The sequence below is a fragment of the Pseudorca crassidens genome, chromosome 8, assembly GCF_039906515.1.
Source record: "Pseudorca crassidens isolate mPseCra1 chromosome 8, mPseCra1.hap1, whole genome shotgun sequence".
Lineage (NCBI taxonomy): Eukaryota > Metazoa > Chordata > Mammalia > Artiodactyla > Delphinidae > Pseudorca > Pseudorca crassidens.
The window spans coordinates 26,792,969-26,816,452 of record NC_090303.1 but is presented as its reverse complement, the minus strand read 5'-3'; the positions used below and the strand labels follow the sequence as shown (position 1 = coordinate 26,816,452).

Sequence of the window (23,484 nt, the reverse complement as noted above, 5' to 3'; positions counted from 1 at the left end):
CATAACATGTTTGGAACAGTTGTTGGCACATAGATGTGAGATAGATGCTATCTCTTGTTTATTGAGCATCTAATATATGTCCAGAAATGTGCTAGATATTCTCAGAATACTGAACTGGAAGCCGTGACCCATCCACTCAAGGAAAGCAAGTATTGTTAGGAAAAAATAATACTAACGTAAGACAGTATATCAACGTGTGTGATGTTTTGTAGGACAGGCTATATCTATTTTAGGAGCTTAGAAAAAAAATTTCTGAGCACTTGAGGACTTGCCCAGAAGAAGGAACTGAAGTACAGACTTGAAAAATGATTTTCAAGCCCTGAAGAGACTTAAGAGAGGTCATTTCAGGCTAGTGGAAAACGTGATTAAATAACATGACAAAACTGACATGTTTGTGAAACACTTAAACTGGCCTGACTGCAGATACCAATCTATGTAGGGAAGTAGATGGGGCATTTAAGTCAGAATCCAAACATAATAAGCATTGAGGATTTTGCAGTATTGGAAATATTATGGATGTACAATTAATAATTCAGAGAAGAAAGGAATGAGGAAAATTTGATCATGACATTAAGTAATATTTACATGCTTGAATTAGACAAAAATATGTTTTGTGAACTATCAGCAATGGCAGAGAAAAAATAAGGTAAACAATGAAAGAGAAGATCCTCAAGAAAATGAATGGAAGTTATGTAATGTGCAATTAGAAATTCAACCCATTTGGTTCATAGAAACACCAGCAGCAGATTGTGTGGCCATTTGGGACACCTCCCTTGGCACCAGGCTGGAGGGACAATGCTGCAGGTTGTAACTAACGGTGATGTGGACCTAAAAAACAAAGCTCTCCAGGCCTCCAGGGAGCAGATCCCTTGTATGAGAACCCTCCCCCAGTCTAGCTAATCCAGGGAACTACATTAACATCAGCCCTAAAGTGTATATTGCTCATTTGTTGTCTTGGAAGCTGGCAGCAAATTGCTGCAGCTGAGACAAAAAAAATTAACTAAATAAAGAAACAACGAAAATGCTGGGATAAAACAAAAATCAATCCGAGATGGTGGGAAAGGCAGATCTCATGAAGAATCTTTGGTCTTTGAGAATTATGACTATGTATATTTGTAAAGCAGATCAGACACACACACACACACACACACACACGCGACAGTGAAAAGCAAACAGAAAATGAAGGCAGAGGAACACGAACAGCATAAGAATCCGATTTTTAGTGATAAAACCTTTTTTCTTCTTCTCTCGAGTACTTTACCTTTCCACCCTGATTAGCATGATCACATCCCTTTCTGCATTTCTTTCAGGACTGACTCTAGACACAAATGGAATACTAAAGCATTTCACAAGTCTAAACAGCTTTCTAAAAACAGCAGCAGTGTTATTGAAAATGGTTTAAATCGAGAATAATTTCAGGAGCTAACGTAACTGGCATGACAGCCATCTCACAAGCAGTTTTAGATTTATTGTAGATACCAAGTGTTCCTTTCACTCACACACACACGCACACACACACACACACACAGTATTTTTCATGATAGAGTTACCCATGTTATAAGAAATGCATATTTAGCAAAATAGTGTGTCTAGGTTATCTAAATCTTTGGCTTACTTATGTTATTTTTTACCCAACTATAAGAACACTGTGGGTGGTTTATTATATAACAAAAAAGGGAGCAGTTTGGCATTGATGGGATATTTATAGCAAGTGGAACAGTTTTGAAATACATGGTCTTATTACTTCAAATTTATTAATAACTATTTATATATCAACACAATTGAAATGGTCAGTTTGTTAGATCTTGTGATATTTTTATTTTTTCCCAGGTCCACAGGGAAGAACTATGTCTCTGATTTCCTTGGGTTAAAAATAAAATTATTTCTTAAAAATAGTGGCATAGGCAGAGAATTGCTTTAGGACAAGGGCCCCAAAGGGTACAGGCTTCTCCCTCTCCCTCTCCTCCTCTCATTCCCATACTATTCCAGCTCTTTTCCATTCCCATTTCTTTTCTGTGTATCTCCTATTATTAAAAAAAATTGTTTTTAATTAATTTTTATTGGAGTATAGATGATTTACAATGTTATTTACTGCTGTACAGCAAAGTGAATCAGTTATACATATACGTATATCCACTCTTTTTTAGATTCTCTTCCCATATAGGTCATTACAGGGTATTGAGTAGAGTTCCTTGTGCTATACAGTAGGTTCTTATGTAGAAAACAAACTTATGGTTACCAAGGGGGAAAGGGGGAGTGGAATGGATAAATTGGGAGATTGGCATTGACATATACACACTACTATATTCCTTTTTTGCTCTAGTCTCTATGATAATTGCTAGTGGGATAATTCAAGATGGATGTGGAAGGAACATGTCTGTTTTAATACTCTCTTCTTACTAATAGCAGGAAGTTCACACATTCTTTTTTTTTTTTTTTTGCGGTACGCGGGCCTCTCACTGTTGCGGCCTCTCCCGTTGAGGAGCACAGGCTCCGGACGCGCAGGCTCAGCGGCCATGGCTCATGGGCCCAGCCGCTCCGTGCCATGTGGGATCTTCCCGGACCGGGGCACGAACCCGCGTCCCCTGCATCGGCAGGCGGACTCTCAACCACTGCGCCACGAGGGAAGCCCCACACATTGTTTTTTGACAGAGGACTTACTACATGAGATATAGGAAGGAAGGACAGTCTTTGTAGGACCTATTGTAATATTTCTTAGCTATCACTTTGGCTCCGTTATGATAACCAGTAAAAAGGCAAATTCTCTCTGTAGCATTTAAAACAATTAAATAGATAACTATGTAGACTTGACACTTTGTACTCAACTGCTGCACTTTACAATAGATGAAACGGTGTAATTTGTGGTGTTCTCAATTTGACGTTCCTCAAATGCATGCAAAATGAAATGGATTACCACCTCTCTTTCTTTCTTCTTCTTTTTAAAATAGTTTCCTGAACTATGCAATACTCTTTTGAAAGCCATCTTACAGGCAAATCTAACCTCAAAAGGAACAATATTGGGCTTCCCTGGTGGCGCAGTGCTTGAGAGTCCGCCTGCCGATGCAGGGGACACGGGTTCATGCCCCGGTCCGGGAAGATCCCACATGCCGCGGAGCGGCTGGGCCCGTGAGCCATGGCCGCTGAGCCTGCACGTCCGGAGCCTGTGCTCCGTAACGGGAGAGGCCACAACGATGAGAGGCCCGCGTACCGCAGGAAAAAAAAAAAAAAAAAGGAACAATATTAATTGCATGGCGAGTATTCTTCTCTCAAATTTAGTGAAAACTTGAGTATTTTATATTATTTGCCTTTAGAATTTGGGCTATTTCTGTACAGTAAAGTGAAGTAAAAGATATAAAAGATTATCTCAACTACTCAATACAATATTTGCATTTGCCTCAATTTTTAGAGATCTCGTATAGAATTCTCCAAAGTACACTGAGCCGGCAGACATCATCAAACAGTTGGGAACATATACTGCTATTTGACTCTCTACTGAGTTATTGTAGAGGTAGAGAAGGATTACAAGACTTCATTTTTTTCCTATGAAATTCAATGTCCACTTGAGAGATTTAGAATTACAAGGTGTGCGTTATACAGATTTTTTAAAATTTCTTTAAAGTATTAAGTCGCATTTAAAAGTTCTTCTACTTGTTGAAAAGTGGGTGCTGTTTATAGATGCATGGGTCCAGCCGTTCATTTTTTTCTGATGTGGATTTTGGAGGGAAGAGGAAATTTAGTAAGTAAATTATTTACTCTGCATGCATTAAGTAAAGATAATTGGGCATTTTAAAAAACAATACTGCAATTACATTTTATTTCAATACATTTTTCTATTTATTCAGTAAATATCTGTGTGCCTACTATATGCAAGGCACTGTAATATTGAGGATTCAGTGATGAATGAGAGTAAAAGTATATCCATCTAATCATGAAAGGCTACAGAAAAATAAACACAAACCACAATTAAAGTGCTTTGGAATTTAGTGGCTAGAAGAGGACATTTTTAGTTTGGGAGCCTGTGAAGGTGACATTAGAGTAGTTGAGAAATTTATTCACAATGGAGGTGGAGGATTAATTTCAGGGAGAGGGGTTATAGAGCCAAAGCAGAATGTGGAAAAGGACAGTCGACACACATGGAAATGTGTGAGGTTGGTGGAAGTAAAATGGCTTAGAAAATTGGAAGCTACAAGGCTGGGCTGTTAAACTTCTCTCAACTTGAAGTTTTCTCATCTATGAAAAGTGAGCACTAGTTTTTCTGATGACTGAATGGGAGAGTGAATGTTAAATACCTTTGGCAAAAAGTTTGGCATGAAATAAGGTCTCAGTGCATTCAGCTCTCAGGTATGTACTGGGAAAAACACTGAGATACTATTATTTTACAAAGGATTGAAGGAGGGATATGATGAAGAAATTGATGGCATGGACCATCATGGATGACTGAGGAGATGGTTTGCCAACAAGAAGAAGGAACACAGAGGGTTAGTGCTATGGGCAGGGAAGATTTTTATAGATATTTTGAAAAAGAAGGCTGGAAAATCAAAAGGGAGTGATCTAGAAAACTGTAGTTAAGGCAGAAATGGAGCTCAAATGTAGGAATTATGTATGTACAGGTGACAATTGCAGTCATGAGATATTGACGTTTTGGGATTGTAGGAGCTTAGAGAAACGCAGGGTTTCAAAAGGCAGTGGAAAATTGGGAGACGGGAGAGAGCAGAGAGATAGGAAGTAGCTTTGTTGCAAGCTCCCAGTCTCTGGAGCTTCTCATCATTCTTCTCTATGAATACCATGCATTCGTACTCTCCTGACTATATCATGCTCAAGTCAGGGAGTTACATTTCTAACAAGCAGAGTAAGTATGTTCCTGACATCACAAGTTGGAAAATCCAGAGCATATTCTCATGGAAACAGTGTACCTGTTAGTCCAGTTCTGTTGTATCTATATAACCCGATATACATTGATTCAACTTTTTTTGAGCTGCTCAGATTTTGTAATATTTATTTATTTCTTTCTGAGAGCAATTCATTTTATTTCAGTGATTTTTAGAATTTTTTCTTTTAGAAATTATATTTTTATTCAAGTGATTTAAATGTGGGATATATGTTCAGGCCACTTTCTTCATTTAGTCTTCCAGAATATTCTTTTATGAGATTATTAGCCTACAAACCCCCAAAATGATGAGAAATTTGAAATTTGGCAATACAGTATTTTCACATTTTCCTAGAAATATTGTAATAGCATTTTTGGTTCCATAAGAAAAATGTTTAGAAAATAAGTGTTGTGTATAAATATAATACTGTAACATTTTAATGAATATTTTTGGTAGTCTTTGTTATTTAGAATTAGTAGAGATCTTAAAGTTTTCAGGCCCTTCAGTTCACTTTTCCTTGTCCATCTTTCCCACCTGCTGGTATCTGCCCCATATTCATCTGAATGCCTTTTTTCTCCCATCTCACCCTCTTTAGCCTAGTACTGGTGGAGAAATTCACACAGTCATGCTGATTAGTACTGATGAAAACTGGTGACCCCAAGTATAGGGCTTGTCCTTAAATACTCTCCAGTCATTGTTCTTTTGAAACGTCCAACTTTTCTTTTCAGCTACCCTACCTTAATACCTCCTGCCTATCTCTGAACCGATGACTCTGTCTACTTTATTACAAAAAAGAAAAAAAATAGAGACGAATAAGTAGAACTGTCTCCAGTTTTTGATCGAGTTGTTGTAGCTATTTTCATTTACTTAAAACCGTTTACGTTTTCCCTTCGATCTCCCTGGAAGAAGTAACCTACTTTCCAGCCATGGATTAGGATTCTCCTGTGTTCTGCTTATTTCTTCACTCATCCTTCACTCGATCATGTTTGGAATATAGAGGGTGAGCAAGAAAAAGCTGAAGGAATCTAGAGTCTTTTGAAGGCCCTTGCCCTGTCAGTAAGTTGCATGTTCTCTCCTGAGATTTCTCTGTGATGTCTCCTCTCCGTGCCTTTCTCCTTTTGCATGGAACCATGCCTATATCTCTCCGATTAAAAAGCAAAAAGGAGCACTCACTCCTTGTTGTCCCTTTTTTCCTAGGTTCCACACTTCTCTCACTGTCCTCACATAAGATAGATAAATTTCTCTCACCTTGTTTGATGACTCTCTCTGGATATTCTTACCTTCCCTGGCTTTTGTGATACCATTGTTCTTGGATTCCCTTCTTTCTTGCCACTACTCAGATTCCCGTCTCTTTTTTCAGTGTTATTTTCCAGAGTTCTAGCTGCTGTGTATTTTCTTTCTCCCTTTATAAACTCTCCTTTGGGAGTCATACACTGATTTACCTTTGTCCTTTGAAACTACCTGATCTTTAAATGCTATGGAAACTTCTGAGAGCTTCAAATCTATGTATATTCAGTTGCCTAGTGGGTTTCTATACGTGAATCTTTCAAAAACATCTCTACCTGAACCAATAAAAACGAACTCATCAATACCCCTCTAAGTCGTTCTTCCTCTTATACTTTCTATAACAGAATGTCCTATCATTGTCTAACTGAAGAACTCCATGAGTCATCTGCAAATCCTTTCTCCCATTCACTATTTAAATCTAGTAGTACCTGAAATCCTGTCATCCGTCCTTCAGAGTTTTGTTGAGCTGGTTTCTTCTACTTGGTCTCCCTTTTGTTTCCCTCTCTACTCTACTAGCTACTACTGAGCTAGTTTGAACCCTCATTTCTTCCATCTTATCTAGCCCCTCCCTCCTCACTCTTTGTTCTCCCTCTAAGCCACCATCCACTTGGCTATCAGAGAAATTATTTTATCATGTTCATATACCCTTAATCTTGTTACTCGCTAACTTCACATTTTCCATTATTTCTCCATTATTTTGAGGATACAATATAAATGCTTCAGAATGTTATTTAAGACCCTGGGTCTGGCCAACTATTTGCCAGAATTTCTTCCTGACCATTCCTGCCCCCATTCCATACATTTGATGAACAGCCTTGGACTCTGGCCATACAGACTACTTGTGGTTGCTGACAATGCCACGTTTTAAATTCCCCCTGCCTTCGTTGTTTCTTCCTTCCCTTCTCGATTTTCTTAAATTCCACTTGTCCTTCAAATCTCACTTTAAGTAGCTACTAGTCGAAAGCCTCCTCTATCCACCTCCCCACACAACTATCTAATAAACTTTAAGTGACTCTTCTGATTCCTGAAGCATGTCCTAGAGATGGGATTCAGGATGGGCTAAATATGGTTACATAGCCTATTGAATATTTTAAGCTGAAGGCGTTGGGGAATTGGCATCTGCAGGCAGGACTTTGTGACCTTCCCCTCATGTGAGCGTTGCTTCCCTATACCTGGGAGAAAGGAGCATCCGTATCTCTGAAGACATGGGGCAGAAAGAGAAATGTGAATGAATGGTCTCTGTTAAGTTTCCCCCAGTTTGCTATACTTAGCTCATATTCTTTGTCCCATCATATCTTTCTGTTCTTCATCAAACCTAGCATAAAGACACTCAGGTTTAACCATTTTTTTGGGGGGGGGGGCAGGTCTTCATTTCCTTATGAAGCCTCCCGTGTCATGTAAAACTTGAATCAATTTGTATGCATTTCACTTATTAGTCTGTCTTTTGTTACAGGTTCTCAGTCAAGAATTTAGAAAGGTAGAAGAAAAGATACTTTTCCTCCCCTACACCACCTTATTCTTGTTCTCTTCTGCCTCCTTCCTGTCAGACCCAGTTTTAAGCGTAACCAAACTGTAACGCATATATCTTTCGTTTCTGCCTTGCCAGCTTTTAGTATCTTCTCCAGCAGATACTAGTTCTTGTTGAGTGGGCTGACAAAGAAGAAACAACAAATTCTTCCTCATGGAGTGCTATGTTCATTTCTTATTATCTGAAAAGACTATATATCCTCTGTAACTTTCTCCAAAATATTATAGTGCCTTCTGGAGACATTTAATAAAATAGTGCTTAGTGATTATGCATATGTGGTTGACAATTTACCTAGAAAGAGAAAGACTGATAGAGAATTTGCCCATATGAATATTTTCCCTTATGTAATTTTTCACTTTCATGATCAGTGAGATCTTCGCTTATTTCCTAGCCATTATAATCTTCTAATTCCAGGTTTGAAAGGCAGAGTGCTTATGTATTTTAAGAAAACCAGGTAATACCTCATGTCTATAAAAAATAATCTTTGTTCCTATACTATGTGTTTTTTTTTTTTTTTTTTTTGGTGATATGTGGGCCTATCACTGAGACCAGTCTTCTCTGTCCCACTGACAAGCTGTTAAGAACATAGTATAGGGGGCTTCCCTGGTGGCGCAGTGGTTGAGAGTCCGCCTGCCGATGCAGGGGACACGGGTTTGTGTCCCGGTCCGGGAAGATCCCACATGCCGCGGAGTGGCTGGGCCCGTGAGCCATGGCCGCTGGGCCTGCGCGTCCGGAGCCTGTGCTCCGCAACGGGAGAGGCCACAACAGTGAGAGGCCCGCGTACCGCAAAAAAAAAAAAAAAAAAGAAAAGACTGACAGTCGGGAGCCAGGGGGCTCAGTTCAGGGTGAATGCTCACTGGATAGAGCCAGCGCCGCGGTGGGGAAACCGGCTTCAGTCCTTGAATTACAGCTTGCTCTCTTATGACAGAAGAGTTACCTGTTTAAAAAATTTTTTTATTGAAGTATAGTTGATTTACAATGTTGTGTTAATTTCTGCCGTACAGTGAGGTGACTCAGTTATATATATCCTTTTTCATATTCTTTTACATTATGGTTTATCACAGGACACTGAATACAGTTCCCTGTGCTATACAGTAGGACCTCGCTGTCTATCCATCCTGTATAGTATAATAGTTTGCACCTGCTAATCCCGAACTTCCAATCCTTCTCTCCCCCCACCTCCACTCCCCCTTGGCAGCCACAAGTCTGTTCTCTATGCCTTTGAGTCTGTTTCTGTATTGTAGATATGTTCATTTGAGAGTTTATGTTCACTGTCAAATGAACATATCTAAGAGTTACCTTTTAAATGTATAAATTATTTGTATGCTACTGCAGTATACTGAAACTAAATAAATCACAATGTCAATAAAGAAAAAAGGGAAAACATTTAGTATTTATAAAATCCAAAGAACAGAATAAATAAGCAATGATAGATACACATACCATATATATGTAGAGAGAAGTTCAAATTCAAATACAAATCATTTCCTATCGTTCTTATTAGTATTTTCTTATATTTGCATGGACAGAAAAGAACACACACTTTAGGTCTTTTTGAAACATGAGGATGAATAAATGAAATATATGAAGGGATTGCAAATTAAATTTAATTTATTAGAATGGGGAAAATTGTGTGGTATTTGGTAATCTCTAATGACAGGAAAAATAAGATAGACCATCAGTTTAGAATTTTCTAAAATGTTCTGACATCCATAGTTTGTATTTTAAGATCTCCATTACATTAAAGTATATACAGTTGTCCCTTGAACAACATGGGTTTAAACTTCGTGAGTCTATTTATAGTAGATTGTTTTCCAGTTAATGTACAGTACTACATGATCCATCATTGGTTTAATCTGTGGATGCCAAACCGCGGATGTGGAGGGCTGGACTGTAAAGTTATTTGCGGATTTTCAGCTGCCTGGGGCTTTGCACTCCTAACCCCCCACATTGTTCAAGGCTCACCTTTACATGAAAAGGATTTGAACTGGAACCTTCAATCATAATTTTAATGCTCAAAACCATTTCTTTAAAACTTAAGCCTTGATCCAGTAATTCCAAATCTAAGAGTCTAGCTAAGGAAATGAAATACTTTTAAGCTTAATGTGTACTGAGATATTTGTTGCAGTGAAATTTTTAGCAGTCAAAGCTGATGACATTCTAGTTATCTTTTGAAAAAGGACGATGGTCAAGTATATTATGGGATTTAGAGATAAGGGAATATTAAGTGGCCATTAAAGTACAGCGTTTATGAAATATCTGTAATGACATGGAAGGGTATTTATCATGTGACTGATGGAAAAAACGATATGTGAATTTTACATAATATGTGCTTGACCTTGTGAAAGAATTTTAAAAGACTTGAAGGGAATACATCAAAATGTTAAGTGATTATCCTTGGGTATTGGAATTATAAGAAATTTAAAAATATTTGTCATTTTCTGGCAGTTTTCAAATAGTCTACATTTAGCACACCCTTAGTATTATATTACGAAGGCTTGTAAACTAACGGATAAAGTTTAGTTTAGAATATTCCATTCAGTAACCTGTTTTTAATGGAATTTTCGTAAAAATTAAGCAAACGTTTACCCTCATTTGTCATTTTTCTCTTTTTGAGTTGGGAATATTTTAGCATCCTAAGAGGTTGACCCCTAAAGGTTCATTGGTTTTGTCACTTAAAAGTGGGCTGGGGGGGTGGGTAGGTATAGTAGGAGCTAGGAAGGAGGAGAAAGACTTAAAGGTAATTTAATGAATTATCTGCGGATAATCTTTGCATATAGAATGTCAGTCTGTGGCCTTACTTTGTGAGAGATCTGATAGAACATTCTCTTCTCTGATTTCTGCAGCATCAAGTCATGGGTGGATAAGATGCAGGAAGACCTTGTCACCCTGGCAAAAACTGCAAGTGGAGTCAATCAGCTTGTTGATGTGAGTAAAGTCTCCCAAAACTTACTAATCATTTCTTCAATTTGCATGCAGTTCTTTCCTCTAAGAAACTGTCTTTCTATATTATAAATAGGACAATTTTTCGTGTGAATCTGATAGTGAAATTCTGAGAGGGACTTTTGGTGCTGCCAGTTACTGCCATCCCTAATAATTAGTGAGGTGTTCTCACTGCACTTTACAGTTTATATACAGCCTTCCCTTACATGAGTTCATATGATGTATAGTCATCCCTAAAATTCAAATTGGGGTGCCCTGTTTCCTCCCATCTTCAGAGGATATTAGGATCTTTTGTATAGTGGTGACTTTAAACCCTGTGAGGGAGTCTTTTGAATATCCTCAGTGGGAACATATCTTCATTCTTTGAGGGTAGATTTTATTTTCAAAAGCGGTTTACAATGTTTATAGCCATGCCTAGAGGCTAGAGTGAATCACTGAGATGGGTCGTACAGACTTTTGTGCAAGGAAAGGAGACACTATAAAAGATTGTTTTTCTTATGATTTATGAAATGACTATGAATGTCACTCTAAAATGATTTTTGATAATAATAGCAACATGTAAATATTTGTGTAACATCTTAAATAGATCGTTTTCCTATTTATAGGAAATAAGAGCATGTACATGTATAGCTTCCGTAAGATTTATTAAATTTTAAGCATCATTTCTTTAGTCTCACTGCTTTCATTTCAGTGTAAGTAATCTAACAATTTGAAAGTACCTTCATCTTGTGTTGTTAGTGATGCAGTGAGGTGTTTTGTTTTCCAAAAATGTGGTGGATCAATGAGGTGAAATGGTATAAAAGTGGTTTCATGTATGATCTGTGAATATTTATTATATGAATATTTATAAGTGAATATTCCTCTCTAGGAGAAACTAGAATGAATGGTTACCCTGTGTATTAATAGGAATTCATAAAGAAACCTTACTAAGCATATACTTCAAAATATTATTCCAGAATCTCTTCATAACACAATTATAGGTTTCAAACCGAGTATATGTTGAGTAAATTTCAATATTTATGAGATGACATAAGGAATATATTTTGAAATGAAAAGTGTTCTTTGTGACTAACAATGATCGAATTAATTCTAATGAACAGTTATTGAGCACACAGCATGTCCCAGGCACTGTGCAGGCTACCAGGGGTTGACAGAGACACAGTTCCTCTCCTCAGAGAACTGACATGCTAGTAATCAAAATCTCCATTTTTGAAGGTGCAAAGATGCCTGAAGTCTACTGTTAGCTGATGTTTGGGATCTGCAATGATTCACTGTGTGAAAATAAATTAGAATATGAAAGTGTGTAGGGTAATAAGTAAGCCTCTATGAAAGTGATGGCATTTGTGGAATGAGAAAAAAAGAAAAGAGAATTGACAGATTCTGGTTAAAAGTTATGAAACTCTTTTTATTGACAGATTGAAATTAAAAGTAAACTGCTTTTGGGAGCTCTTCTTTACTCCTCAGTGTTTTATCAGCCTCAAAAACCACTTTCTTGGCTGACCTTTTTTTACTTTTGGTGTTAATATGTGAACCCTCTCTTGCCAAATCTGCTTTTTTCAATGAATCCTTAAGAAAAAAGTCTCACCTGATGTCCATTATGCTTTATGAGTTGTAGATGACTAAGAAGAGCGTAAATATTGATGCATGAGTAAATGGCCTTGTGTAAATTAGGATAACAAAATAGAATGGACAGGATGGAAGAAAATCCCCACAATACTGCTTTTATGAGGCATTGTACCTCATTACAGTGATAGAAAAAATACAAATAAAAGAATTATATGTATGTAACAAGGGAGGGAAAGAGGAATTTACTGTTGGAAGAAGAATTTAAGTATTAGGGGACAAGAAGATAGATAAATGTGTCCATATGCCTCTTTCCTTTTGCCCAGAGAGAAGGTGGTCCATGATGGGGGCAAAAGAGGTGCATTTCTTTTTTTTTTAATTAAAAATTTTTGTTTTGGCTGCATTGGGTCTTCATTGCTGTGCAGGCTTTCTCTAGTTGTGGTGAGCGGGGGCTACTCTTCGTTGTGGTGCGTGGGCTTCTCATTGCGGTGGCTTCTCTTGTTGCAAAGCATGGGCTCTAGGCCCGCGGACTTCAATAGTTGCAGCACACGGGCTCAGTAGTTGTGGCACACGGGCCATAGAGCGCACAGGTTTCAGTAGTTGCAGCATGTGGGTCCAGTAGTTGTGGAGCGCAGACTCAGTAGTTGTGGTGCACGGGCTTAGTAGTTGTGGTGCACGGGCCTAGTTCCTCCACGGCATGCGGGATCTTCCTGGAGCCGGGAACAAACCCATGTCCCCTGCATTAGCAGGAGGATTCTTAACCACTGCACCACCAGGGAAGTCCCAGTGGTGCATTTCTTTTTGGCCACAGGAACTTAAAGCGCAGACTAGCTGAAGGACGCCAGAGTTGAGAGTGAAATTTGTGTTGAGACTAAGGGTGTTAGATGCATGGTGAGGATCAAAAGTTCAAAAAATAGAGGAATTTAGCAGGTTTGGGGTTGAAATTCAATATTTAAAAAATGATGATTCCCAAATTATTGAATGTAGGTTTTACTGGCATCACAGGGCACATCTTGCTTTTTACCTGCGGGCTCAGCTGCAGTGAGGGAACATAGCTAAAATTGGACATCTTTGCAATTTTATGAAAATTACTTTGGGCATCATAAAATATTAGCCCAGGGAAGTCTGATAAATAGTATTGAATAAAAGCAGTACCTTAAATTTAAAAATTAGAGATTTTGCCCAGGTACCTGATTAACTTCTGTTAAAGATCAGGAATGAATAGGCTTATATAGTACTGTTAGCCCTGATACATTCAAGTTTTAAGATATCTTTTATTGGATTTTTCCATTTCTAATCACGTATTGGGAGAATACATGTCCTTCAATTGCATATGATCATCCACAAAGTAGATTAAATAATTGAGGAAAGAGGGGCTTCCCTGGTGGCACAGTGGTTAAGAATCCACCTGCCAATGCAGGGGACACAGGTTCGAGCCCTGGTCCAGGAAGATCCCACATGCCGTGGGGCAGCTAAGCCCGTGCACCACAACTACTGAGCCTGAGCTCTAGAGCCCATGAGCCACAACTACTGAATCCGCGTGCCACAACTACTGAAGCCCCCACGCCTAGAGCCCAGGCTCTGCAACGAGAGGCCACCGCAATGAGAAACCTGTGCACCGTAACGAAGAGTAGCCCCCGCTCACCCCAACTAAAGAAAGCCCGCTTGCAACAGCGAAGACCCAAGGAGGCCAAAAATAAACAAACAAATAAATTTATTTAAAAAATTGAAAGAAAAAATAAAATTAGGAGAAAGAGATAATGCATTATGCTTTTTCTTAGTATAGTACTTAATATATTAGAACCTTTTAAATACAACTGAGGACTACTTTTTTTTTTCTAAATTAGTTCAAGTGTTCAAGCATTGTCCTAAGCCCTTTACATCCATTATCTTATTAATCCTCAGGATAACCTTGTGAAGTGAATATCATCATCTTTAACATGCAGGAAGAAATTATTTGCAAGGTTAAATTTTTGTTCTAGGGTGTACAACTACTAAATGGGATATAACTCCAACAATGAAAAGAGTCTTGTTATGCTTTAGAATATATGTTACTATTTTACCCTTTTATATTACCACTTGTATTTTGAGAAGGTGAGCAGATCTTCAGTTCGGTACAAGGTTAATATATCTGGTTATGCTACTGCTCTTTTTATAAAAGATATAAAGAGGAAGTGAAAGCTCTGCCACCAAGTATTTACTCATGAACATTTCCATTTGAGTTTCTTTAAAAAAGAAAAATGTAGAAGGAAATTCTAAGATGTAAATTTACATGCAGAATTTAAAAACTTCCATTATTGTTCATGTGCACAGAAATAGTTTTGTGTGTATATCAGTTGAAAGAATTGCTGCGGATTGTACAGGAAGTTTTTCCTGATTTTTGTCTTCATGGTCTTCTAACTGAAGAAAATACACTTATTATTTTTTATAGAATGTTACAGCATATCCTTTTAAAAAATCTTAAAGACTATTATACCTGTAGTTCTTACAGTTGATAGCTTTGTGATCTAGCCAAGATGTTTGTTTATTAACCTCATGGTGTTGCTGACATAGTTGACATAATCCATGTAAAATATTTATTGACCTATAATCAGAACTCAACAAATGTCATTCATTTGTTATATTAATTGAGGGTATAGTATATTAGTTGGAGGTACAGGCGGAACCAATGTAACAAAGACGTAAGATAACCGTGTATTTTTCTCTCATATGACAATCTAGAGGTGTGCAGTCTAGGGTCAGCAGAGTGGCTCTGCCATCCTCAGCATATGGCTTCCTTCCTGGGTCCAAGGTGATCCTTTCAGTTGCCCTTATTTCCCAGCCATCATGCAAATGGAGAGAGACTAGAAGAGCAGGTACACAGTCCCTGTAAGGGTAAGACATCTTGCGCCCATTCTAGTGGTCAGAACTTATTCTCATGGCCACATCTTAACTGGAAAGGAGTCAGAGAAATGGAGTCTTTAGCTGGGTAATGATACGCCTACTCTCTCACAGTGGAAGAGGGCAGAACAAAGAGTGGAGGACAACTAGTCTTCCACTGATAGGTACTATTTTTTGAAGAGCTATATCTAAAAATGTATTAAAGACACGTTAATAGAAAATGCAAGGTATATATGTATATTTGAACATAATCAAGAATGAAATCATAGATCAAGAAAAAAAGACCCCCAGATTATGAAACATATATGTATTTTTAAACAATTTGAATTATAGAAATTTTTGGAAACATTGTATTACTTTTGTTTATATTTTATTGAATAAAATTTGACATCATGTAAATTTAAGTTGCACATCATGTTACTTTGATGCATTTATATTTTTTAATATGGTGGCCATTGTAACGATATTTATCACATTACATACTTATAGTACAGTATTATCGTCTGTGTTCAGTAAACCATACATTAAATCCGTATCACTATTTTAGTATTTGTTACAAGTTTGTACCCTTAAACGCTGTTAGTTTTATCCCACTGTCCCCTCTCCCCTGGTAACCTCTGCTTTACTCTGTTGTTGTTGCTGTTGTTTTTTTACACGTTTGATTTTTTTAGATTCCACACATAAGTGATATCGTACAGTACTTTTCTTTCTCTGTCTGGCTTATCTCACTTAATGTAATATGCTCAAGGTCCATCCATGTTGTTGAAAATGGCAGAATATTCTTCTTTCTCATGGTTGAATAATATTTTATTGTATATATATACTACTTTTTTTTTTTTTTTTTTTTGCGGTACGCGGGCCTCTCACTGTTGTGGCCTCTCCCGTTGCGGAGCACAGGCTCCAGACGCTCAGGCTCAGTGGCCATGGCTCACGGGCCTAGCCACTCCGCGGCATGTGGGATCTTCCCGGACTGGGACACGAACCCGTGTCCCCTGCATCGGCAGGCGGACTCTCAAGCACTGCGCCACCAGGGAAGCCCTATACTACATCTTTTTATTCATTCATCCACTGATGGGCATTTGGGTTGTTTTCATTTCTTGGCTATTGTGAATAGTGCTGCAAATAAACATGAAGGTACATATGTCTCATCAGACTCCTATTTTCTTTCCTTTGGGTATATCCCCAGAAGCAGAATTGCTGGATCATATGGTAGGTCTAATTTTAAGTTTTTGAGGAACCTCCATATTATTTTCCATAGTTTTTGGACTAATTTACTTCCCACCAATACTGTGTAAGGATTACTTTTTCACCAGTACGTGCCAGCACTTGTTGTCTCTTGTCTACTTGATGATAGCCATTCTAACAGGTGTGAGGTGATAGCTTGTTGTGATTTTTATTTGCATTTTCCTGATGATTAGTAAGGTTGAGCATCTTATCATGTGCCTGTTGCTCATTCTGATGACCTCTTTGGAAAAAATTTCTATTCTGCCCTTTTCTTCCATTGGATTATTTTTGTTATTCTTGTTATTGTTGTGTTAATATGCAAAATATATTTAAAAACTAACCCCTTTCTGATATTCAGTTTGCCAATTTTTCTCCCATTCTGTAGGCTACCTTTTCATTTTAATTGTTTTTTTTGTGGTTGCTGTGCAGAAGCTTTTGAATTTGATGTGGGCCCATTTGATGATTTTTGCTTTTGTTGTTTGTGCTTTTGGCGCTGTGCCCAAAGAATCATTGCCAAGACCAATATCAGTGAGCCTTTTGCCTATGTTTTCTAGGATTTTTATGGTATCAGGTCTTAGTTTAAGTCTTTGTTCCATTTCGAGTTAATTTTTGTGAATGGTGTGAGATAGAGGTCCAGTTTCACTGTCCTGCATGTGTTTTTTTCAGTTTTCCCAGCATCATTGATTGAAGAGACTAACCTTTCCCCCTTGGGTGTTGTTGGCTCTCTTGTTGAATATTAGTTGATCGTATGTACTGGGATTTAATTCTGGGCTGTCTATTCCGTTACAGTAGTCTATGTGTTTATTTTTGTGCCAGTACCATACTGTTTTTCATTACCATGGCTTTGTAGTATAGTTTGAAAGCAGCAAGTGTGATACTTCCAGTTTTGTTCTTTGTTCTCAGGATTGATTTGGCTATTTGGGGTCTTTTGTGGTTCCAAACACATTTTAGGATTATTTCTTCTACTTCTGTAAAGAATGCGTTTGGTATTTTGATGGCAATTGTCTTGAATCTAAAGATGGCTTTGGTTAGTATGGCCATTTTAACAATATTAATTCTCCCGTTCCATGAACACAGGATGTTTTTCCATTTGTTTATGTCTTCTCCAATTTCTTTCAGTAAAGTGAAGGCATTTTATTACTTTGAGACACACACACACACAAGCACAAACTTTTTTAGCTATTGTGCTGGCAAGTGGAGAGGATGATAATCATGTTACTAAATAGATGACATTTTAGAAATTAAAGTGGTCTTAATATTCTTGGAAACAAGGTTAAGTTCATAAAACATTCACTAGCAACCATTTTTTCCTTTAATACATTAATAAATTATTTCATGATAAAGTTATACCAAAATTTCAACCAGTATCTAAATGACCAGGTATTCTAAATTAATGATTTCTATAACAATAAGAATTTGCTTTATGCAGAAGGTTTCTAAAAATAAATTGATGAATAGAAACTGCTCTTTATTTTTTCTATAAAATGCCTTGCTGAATCTGCAAAAAGTTATATTAAAAGGAAATAGAACTTTGCAAATATGTCAGAAATCCTCAGTTGCTGCACTTGATTGACTCTGCCCTGGGGAAAGCAAACCACAACTGTGGAAGCAAATTACAATCATCCGGGAGGTTAGTTGTCTCCTTTGTGTGCTATTTTATTCACACTTCCGCCTTTCCCTTCAGGAATCCAAGACTTTCTTGTAGACTCCTTTTTACTACAAAAGGAAGGGATTGATAGTTATCATTTCCACTTGGTTATTTAAGTCTTTGGTTACTCTTTGAGCCCTGGAGCAGAACATATTTGCTATTAGGAAGCAGATGTGAAGACCGTATTTTGGGAAGAGGTAGAGTTTCTCCTCATTCCAAATAGGTCTCTTATTCCTGGCAGGGGACAGGTGGGGACAGGGGACTAGCAGAACCTGGACTGAGGTGAGGCACATGATACACTGAAGGTGAAGAATTTAAGGAGGTGCACTTGTTCTGAGGGTCATAAACTTGCACGATCCTTAGAGTGAGTTAGGGGCTCCTAAAATTTTGTGCTCTCGCTGCCTCACTTGCCTTACCCTCGTCGTAGCCCTGAGGCCCAGGGACAGGAAAGGCCTAACTTGCTCTGTATCTTCTGCTCCCCATGGCTGAATGCAGAGACATTTGCAGCCTTTGGACATCACACAAATTACAGGCTACATTTTCTTTCCTGTGACTTTCCCCCCAATGTATAATGTCAGGTGTTTCTTACAGCCTTGTTTGATGTTTTGTAAGTCTCCCAGATTCCTCTTATGTCCCTGTAAGGTACAATGGCTGTTCTTCCAGTGTTAACAATATTTGGATTTTGAAATCTCACCCACGTTATCTGACATTGGTCCATACTTCCCCTTCTATTTCAATTTTAATGTGCTGTGTCTTCTTATAATGAAGGATGTTAGGGAAATCCAAACTTTTTGTTAACAGAGACTATTGTATCCCTCTTGTTACCTAAGAGAGTTGAAATGATGCTTGTCACCTTGTTATTATAAGACTTTCATCTTTTTTATTTTAGTTGTTTTTTTAATTTTTTAATTTAATTTTATTTATTTTTTTATACAGCAGGTTCTTATTAGTCATCAATTTTATACACGTCAGTGTACACATGTCAGTCCCAATCGCCCAATTCATCACCCCCCCCCCCCGCGGCTTTCCCCCCTTGGTGTCCATACGTTTGTTCTCTACATCTGTGTCTCAACTTCTGCCCTGCAAACTGGTTCATCTGTACCATTTTTCTAGGTTCCACATACATGCGTTAATATACGATATTTGTTTTTCTCTTTCTGACTTACTTTGCTTTGTATGACAGTCTCTAGATCCATCCACGTCTCAACAAATGACTCAATTTCGTTCCTTTTTATGGCTGGGTAATATTCCACTGTATATATGTACCACAACTTCTTTATCCATTCATCTGTCGATGGGCATTTAGGTTGCTTCCATGACCTGGCTACTGTAAATAGTGCTGCAATGAACATAGGGGTGCATGCATCTTTTTGAATTATGGTTTTCTCTGGGTATATGCCCAGTAGTGGGATTGCTGGGTCATATGGTAATTCTATTTTTAGTTTCTTAAGGAACCTCCATACTGTTCTCCATAGTGGCTGTATCAATTTACATTCCCAGCAACAGTGCAAGAGGGTTCCCTTTTCTCCACACCCTCTCCAGCATTTGTTGTTTGTAGATTTTCTGATGATGCCCTTTCTAACTGGTGTGAGGTTATACCATATTGTAGTTTTTTTTTTTTTGCGGTACGCGGGCCTTTCACCACTGTGGCCTCTCCCGTCAAGGAGCACAGGCTCTGGACGCGCAGGCCCAGCGGCCACGGCCCACAGGCCCAGCTGCTCCGCAGCATGTGGGATCCTCCCGGACCGGGGCACGAACCTGCGTCCCCTGCATCGGCAGGCGGATTCTCAATCACTGCGCCACCAGGGAAGCCCTCATTGTAGTTTTGATTTGCATTTCTCTAATAATTAGTGATGTTGAGCAGCTTTTCATGTGCCTCTTGGCCATCTGTATGTCTTCTTTGGAGAAATGACTATTTAGGTCTTCTGCCCATTTTTGGATTGGGTTGTTTGTTTCTTTAATATTGAGCTGCATGAGCTGTTTATATATTTTGGAGATTAATTCTTTGTCCGTTGATTCGTTGGCAAATATTTTTCTCCCATTCTGAGGGTTGTCTTTTCGTTCTGTTTATGGTTTCCTTTGCTGTGCAAAAGCTTTTACGTTTCATTAGGTCCCATTTGTTTATTATTTTTTTATTTACATTACTCTAGGAGGTGGATCAAAAAAGATCTTGCTGTGATTTATGTCAAAGAGTGTTCTTCCTATGTTTTCCTCTAACAGTTTTATAGTGTCTGGTCTTACATTTAGGTCTCAAATCCATTCTGAGTATATTTTTGTGTATGGTGTTAGGGAGTGTTCTAATTTCATTCTTTTACATGTAGCTGTCCAGTTTTCCCAGCACCACTTATTGAAGAGACTGTCTTTTCTCCATTTTATATCTTTGCCTCCTTTGTCATAGATTAGTTTACCATAGGTGCGTGGGTTTATCTCTGGGCTTTCTATCTTGTTCCATTGATCTATGTTTCTGTTTTTGTGCCAGTACCATAGTGTTTTGATTACTGTAGCTTTGCAGTATAGTCTGAAGTCAGGGAGTCTGATTCCTCCAGCTCCGTTTTTTTCCCTTAAGACTGCTTTGGCTATTCGGGCTCTTTTGTGTCTCCATACAAATTTTAAGATGATTTATTCTAGTTCCGTAAAAAATGCCATTGGTAATTTGATAGGGATTGCATTGAATCTGTAAATTGCTTTGGGTAATATGGTCATTTTCACAATGGTGATTCTTCTAATTCAAGAACATGGTATATCTCTCCATCTGTTGGTATCGTCTTTAATTTCTTTCATCAGTGTCTTATAGTTTTCTGCATACAGGACTTTTGTCTCCCTAGGTAGGTTTATTCCTAGGTATTTTATTCTTTTTGTTGCAATGGTAAATGGGAGTGTTTCCATAATTTCTCTTTCAGATTTTTCATCATTAGTGTATAGGAATGCAAGAGATTTCTGTGCATTAATTTTGTATCCCGAAACTTTACGAAATTCATTGATTAGCTCTAGTAGTTTTCTGTTGGCATTTTTAGGATTCTCTATGTATAGTATCATGTCATCTGCAAACAGTGACAGTTTTACTTCTTCTTTCCAATCTGTTTTCCTTTTATTTCTTTTTATTCTCTGATTGCCATGGCTAGGAATTTAAAAACTATGTTGAATAATAGTGGTGAGAGTGGACATCCTTGTCTTGTTCCTGATCTTAGAGGAAATGCTTTCAGTTTTTCACCATTGAGAATGATGTTTGCTCTGGGTTTGTCTTATATGGCCTTTATTATGTTCAGGTAGGTTCCCTCTATGCCTGCTTTCTGGAGAGTTTTTATCATAAATGGGTGGTGACTTTTGTCAAAAGCTTTTTCTGCATCTATTGAGATGATCATATGGTTTTTATTCTTCAGTTTGTTAATATGGTTTATCACATTGATTGATTTGCGTATATTGAAGAATTCTTGCATCCCTGGGATAAATCCCACTTGATCATGCTGTATGATCCTTTTAATGTGTTGTTGGATTCTGTTTGCTAGTATTTTGTGAGGATTTTTGCATCTATGTTCATCAATGATATTGGTTTGTAATTTTCTTTTTTTGTAGTATCTTTGTCCTGTTTTGCTATCAGGGTGATGGTGGCCTCATAGAATGAGTTTGGGGAGTGTTCCTTTCTCTGCAGTTTTTTGAAAGAGTTTGAGAAGGATGGTTTTTAGCTTTTCTCTAAATGTTTGATAGAATTCACCTGTGAAGCTGTCTGGTCCTGGACTTTTGTTTGTTGGAAGATTTTAAATCACAGTTTCAATTTCATTACTTGTGATTGGTTTGTTCATATTTTCTATTTCTTCCTGGTTCAGTCTCGAAAGGTAGTGCTTTTCTAAGAATTTGTCCATTTCTTCCAGGTTGTCCATTTTGTTGGCATAGAGTTTCCTGTAGTAGTCTCTTAGGATGCTTTGTATTTCTGTGGTGTCTGTTGTAACTTCTCCTTTTTCATTTCTAATTTTATGGATTTGAGTCCTCTCCCTCTTTTTCATGATGAGTCTGGCTAATGGTTTATCAATTTTGTTTATCTTCTCAAAGAACCAGCTTTTAGTTTTATTGATCTTTGCTATTGTTTTCTTTGTTTCTATTTCATTTATTTCTGCTCTGATCTTTATGATTTCTTTCCTTCTGATAACTTTGGGTTTTGTTTGCTCTTCTTTCTCTAGTTCTTTCAGGTGTAAGATTGGATTGTTCATTTGAGATTTTTCTTGTTTCTTGAGGTAGGCTTGTATAGCTATAAACTTCCCTCTTAGAACGGGTTTTGTTGCATCCCTTAGGTTTTGGATTGTCGTGTTTTCATTGTCATTTGTCTCTAGGTATTTTTTGATTTCCCCTTTGATTTCTTCAGGGATCTCTTTGTTATTTAGTAACGTATTGTTTAGCTTCCATGTGTTTGTGTTTTTTACGTTTTTTCCCCCTGTAACTGATTTCTAATCTCATAGCGCTGTGGTCAGAAAAGACTCATATAATTTCAATTTGCTTAAATTTACTGAGGCTTGATTGGTAACCCAGGATGTGATCTGTCCTGGAGAATGTTTTGTGCGCACTTGAGAAGAAAGTGTAATCTGCTGTTTTTTGATGGAATGTCCTATTAATATCAATTAAATCTATCTGGTCTATTGTGACATTTAAAGCTTCTGTTTCCTTATTTATTTTCATTTTGGATGATCTGTCCATTGGTGCAAGTGAGGTGTTGAAGTTTTCCACTATTATTGTGTTACTGTCGATTTCCTCTTTTAGAGATGTTAGCAGTCACCTTATGTATTGAGGTGCTCCTATGTTGGGTGCATATATATTTATAATTGTTATATTTCTTCTTGGATTGATCCCATGATCGTTATGTAGTGTCCTTCCTTGTCTCTTGTAACATTCTTTATTTTAAAGTCTATTTTATCTGATATGAGGATTGCTACTCCAGCTTTCTTTTGATTTTCATTTGCATGGAATATCTTTTTCCATCCCCTCACTTTCAGTCTGTATGTGTCCCTAGGTCTGAAGTGGGTCTCTTGTAGAATGCATATATATGGGTCTTGTTTTTATATCCATTCAGCAAGCCGGTGTCTTTTGGTTGCAGCATTTAATACTTTCACGTTTAAGGTTATTATTGATATGTATGTTCCTAGGACCATTTTCTTTATTGTTATGGGTTTGTTCTTGTAGGTCCCTTTCTTCTCTTGTGTTTCGCACTTAGAGAAGTTCCTTTAGAATGTGTTGTAGAGCTGGTTTGGTGGTTCTGAATTCTCTTAGCTTTTGCTTGTCTGTAAAGCTTTTGATTTCTCCATGGAATCTGAATAAGATCCTTGCCAGGTAGCGTAATCTTGGTTGTACGTTCTTCCCTTTCATCACTTTAAGTATATCATGCCACTCCATTCTGGCTTGTAGAGTTTCTGCTGAAAAATCAGCTGTTAACCTTATGGGAGTTCCCTTGTATGTTATTTGTCATTTTTCCCTTCCTGCTTTCAATAATTTTCCTTTGTCTTTAATTTTTGCCAAGTTGATTACTATGTGTCTCGGCATGTTTTTCCTTGTGTTTA

At 37.7% G+C, this 23,484-nt stretch overlaps 1 protein-coding gene across 6 annotated transcripts in view; it reads left to right on the top strand.

Annotated features, from left to right (window-relative positions):
- Positions 1–23,484, top strand: part of CACNA2D1 (calcium voltage-gated channel auxiliary subunit alpha2delta 1) — a 512,643-nt gene that overhangs the window by 77,083 nt on the left and 412,076 nt on the right. For all 6 annotated transcript variants that reach the window (XM_067746078.1, XM_067746077.1, XM_067746079.1 and 3 more), the window contains one exon: positions 10,530–10,611. In XM_067746078.1, coding sequence (XP_067602179.1) covers positions 10,530–10,611 — 82 coding nt within the window. The remainder of the gene's footprint in view (positions 1–10,529; positions 10,612–23,484) is intronic.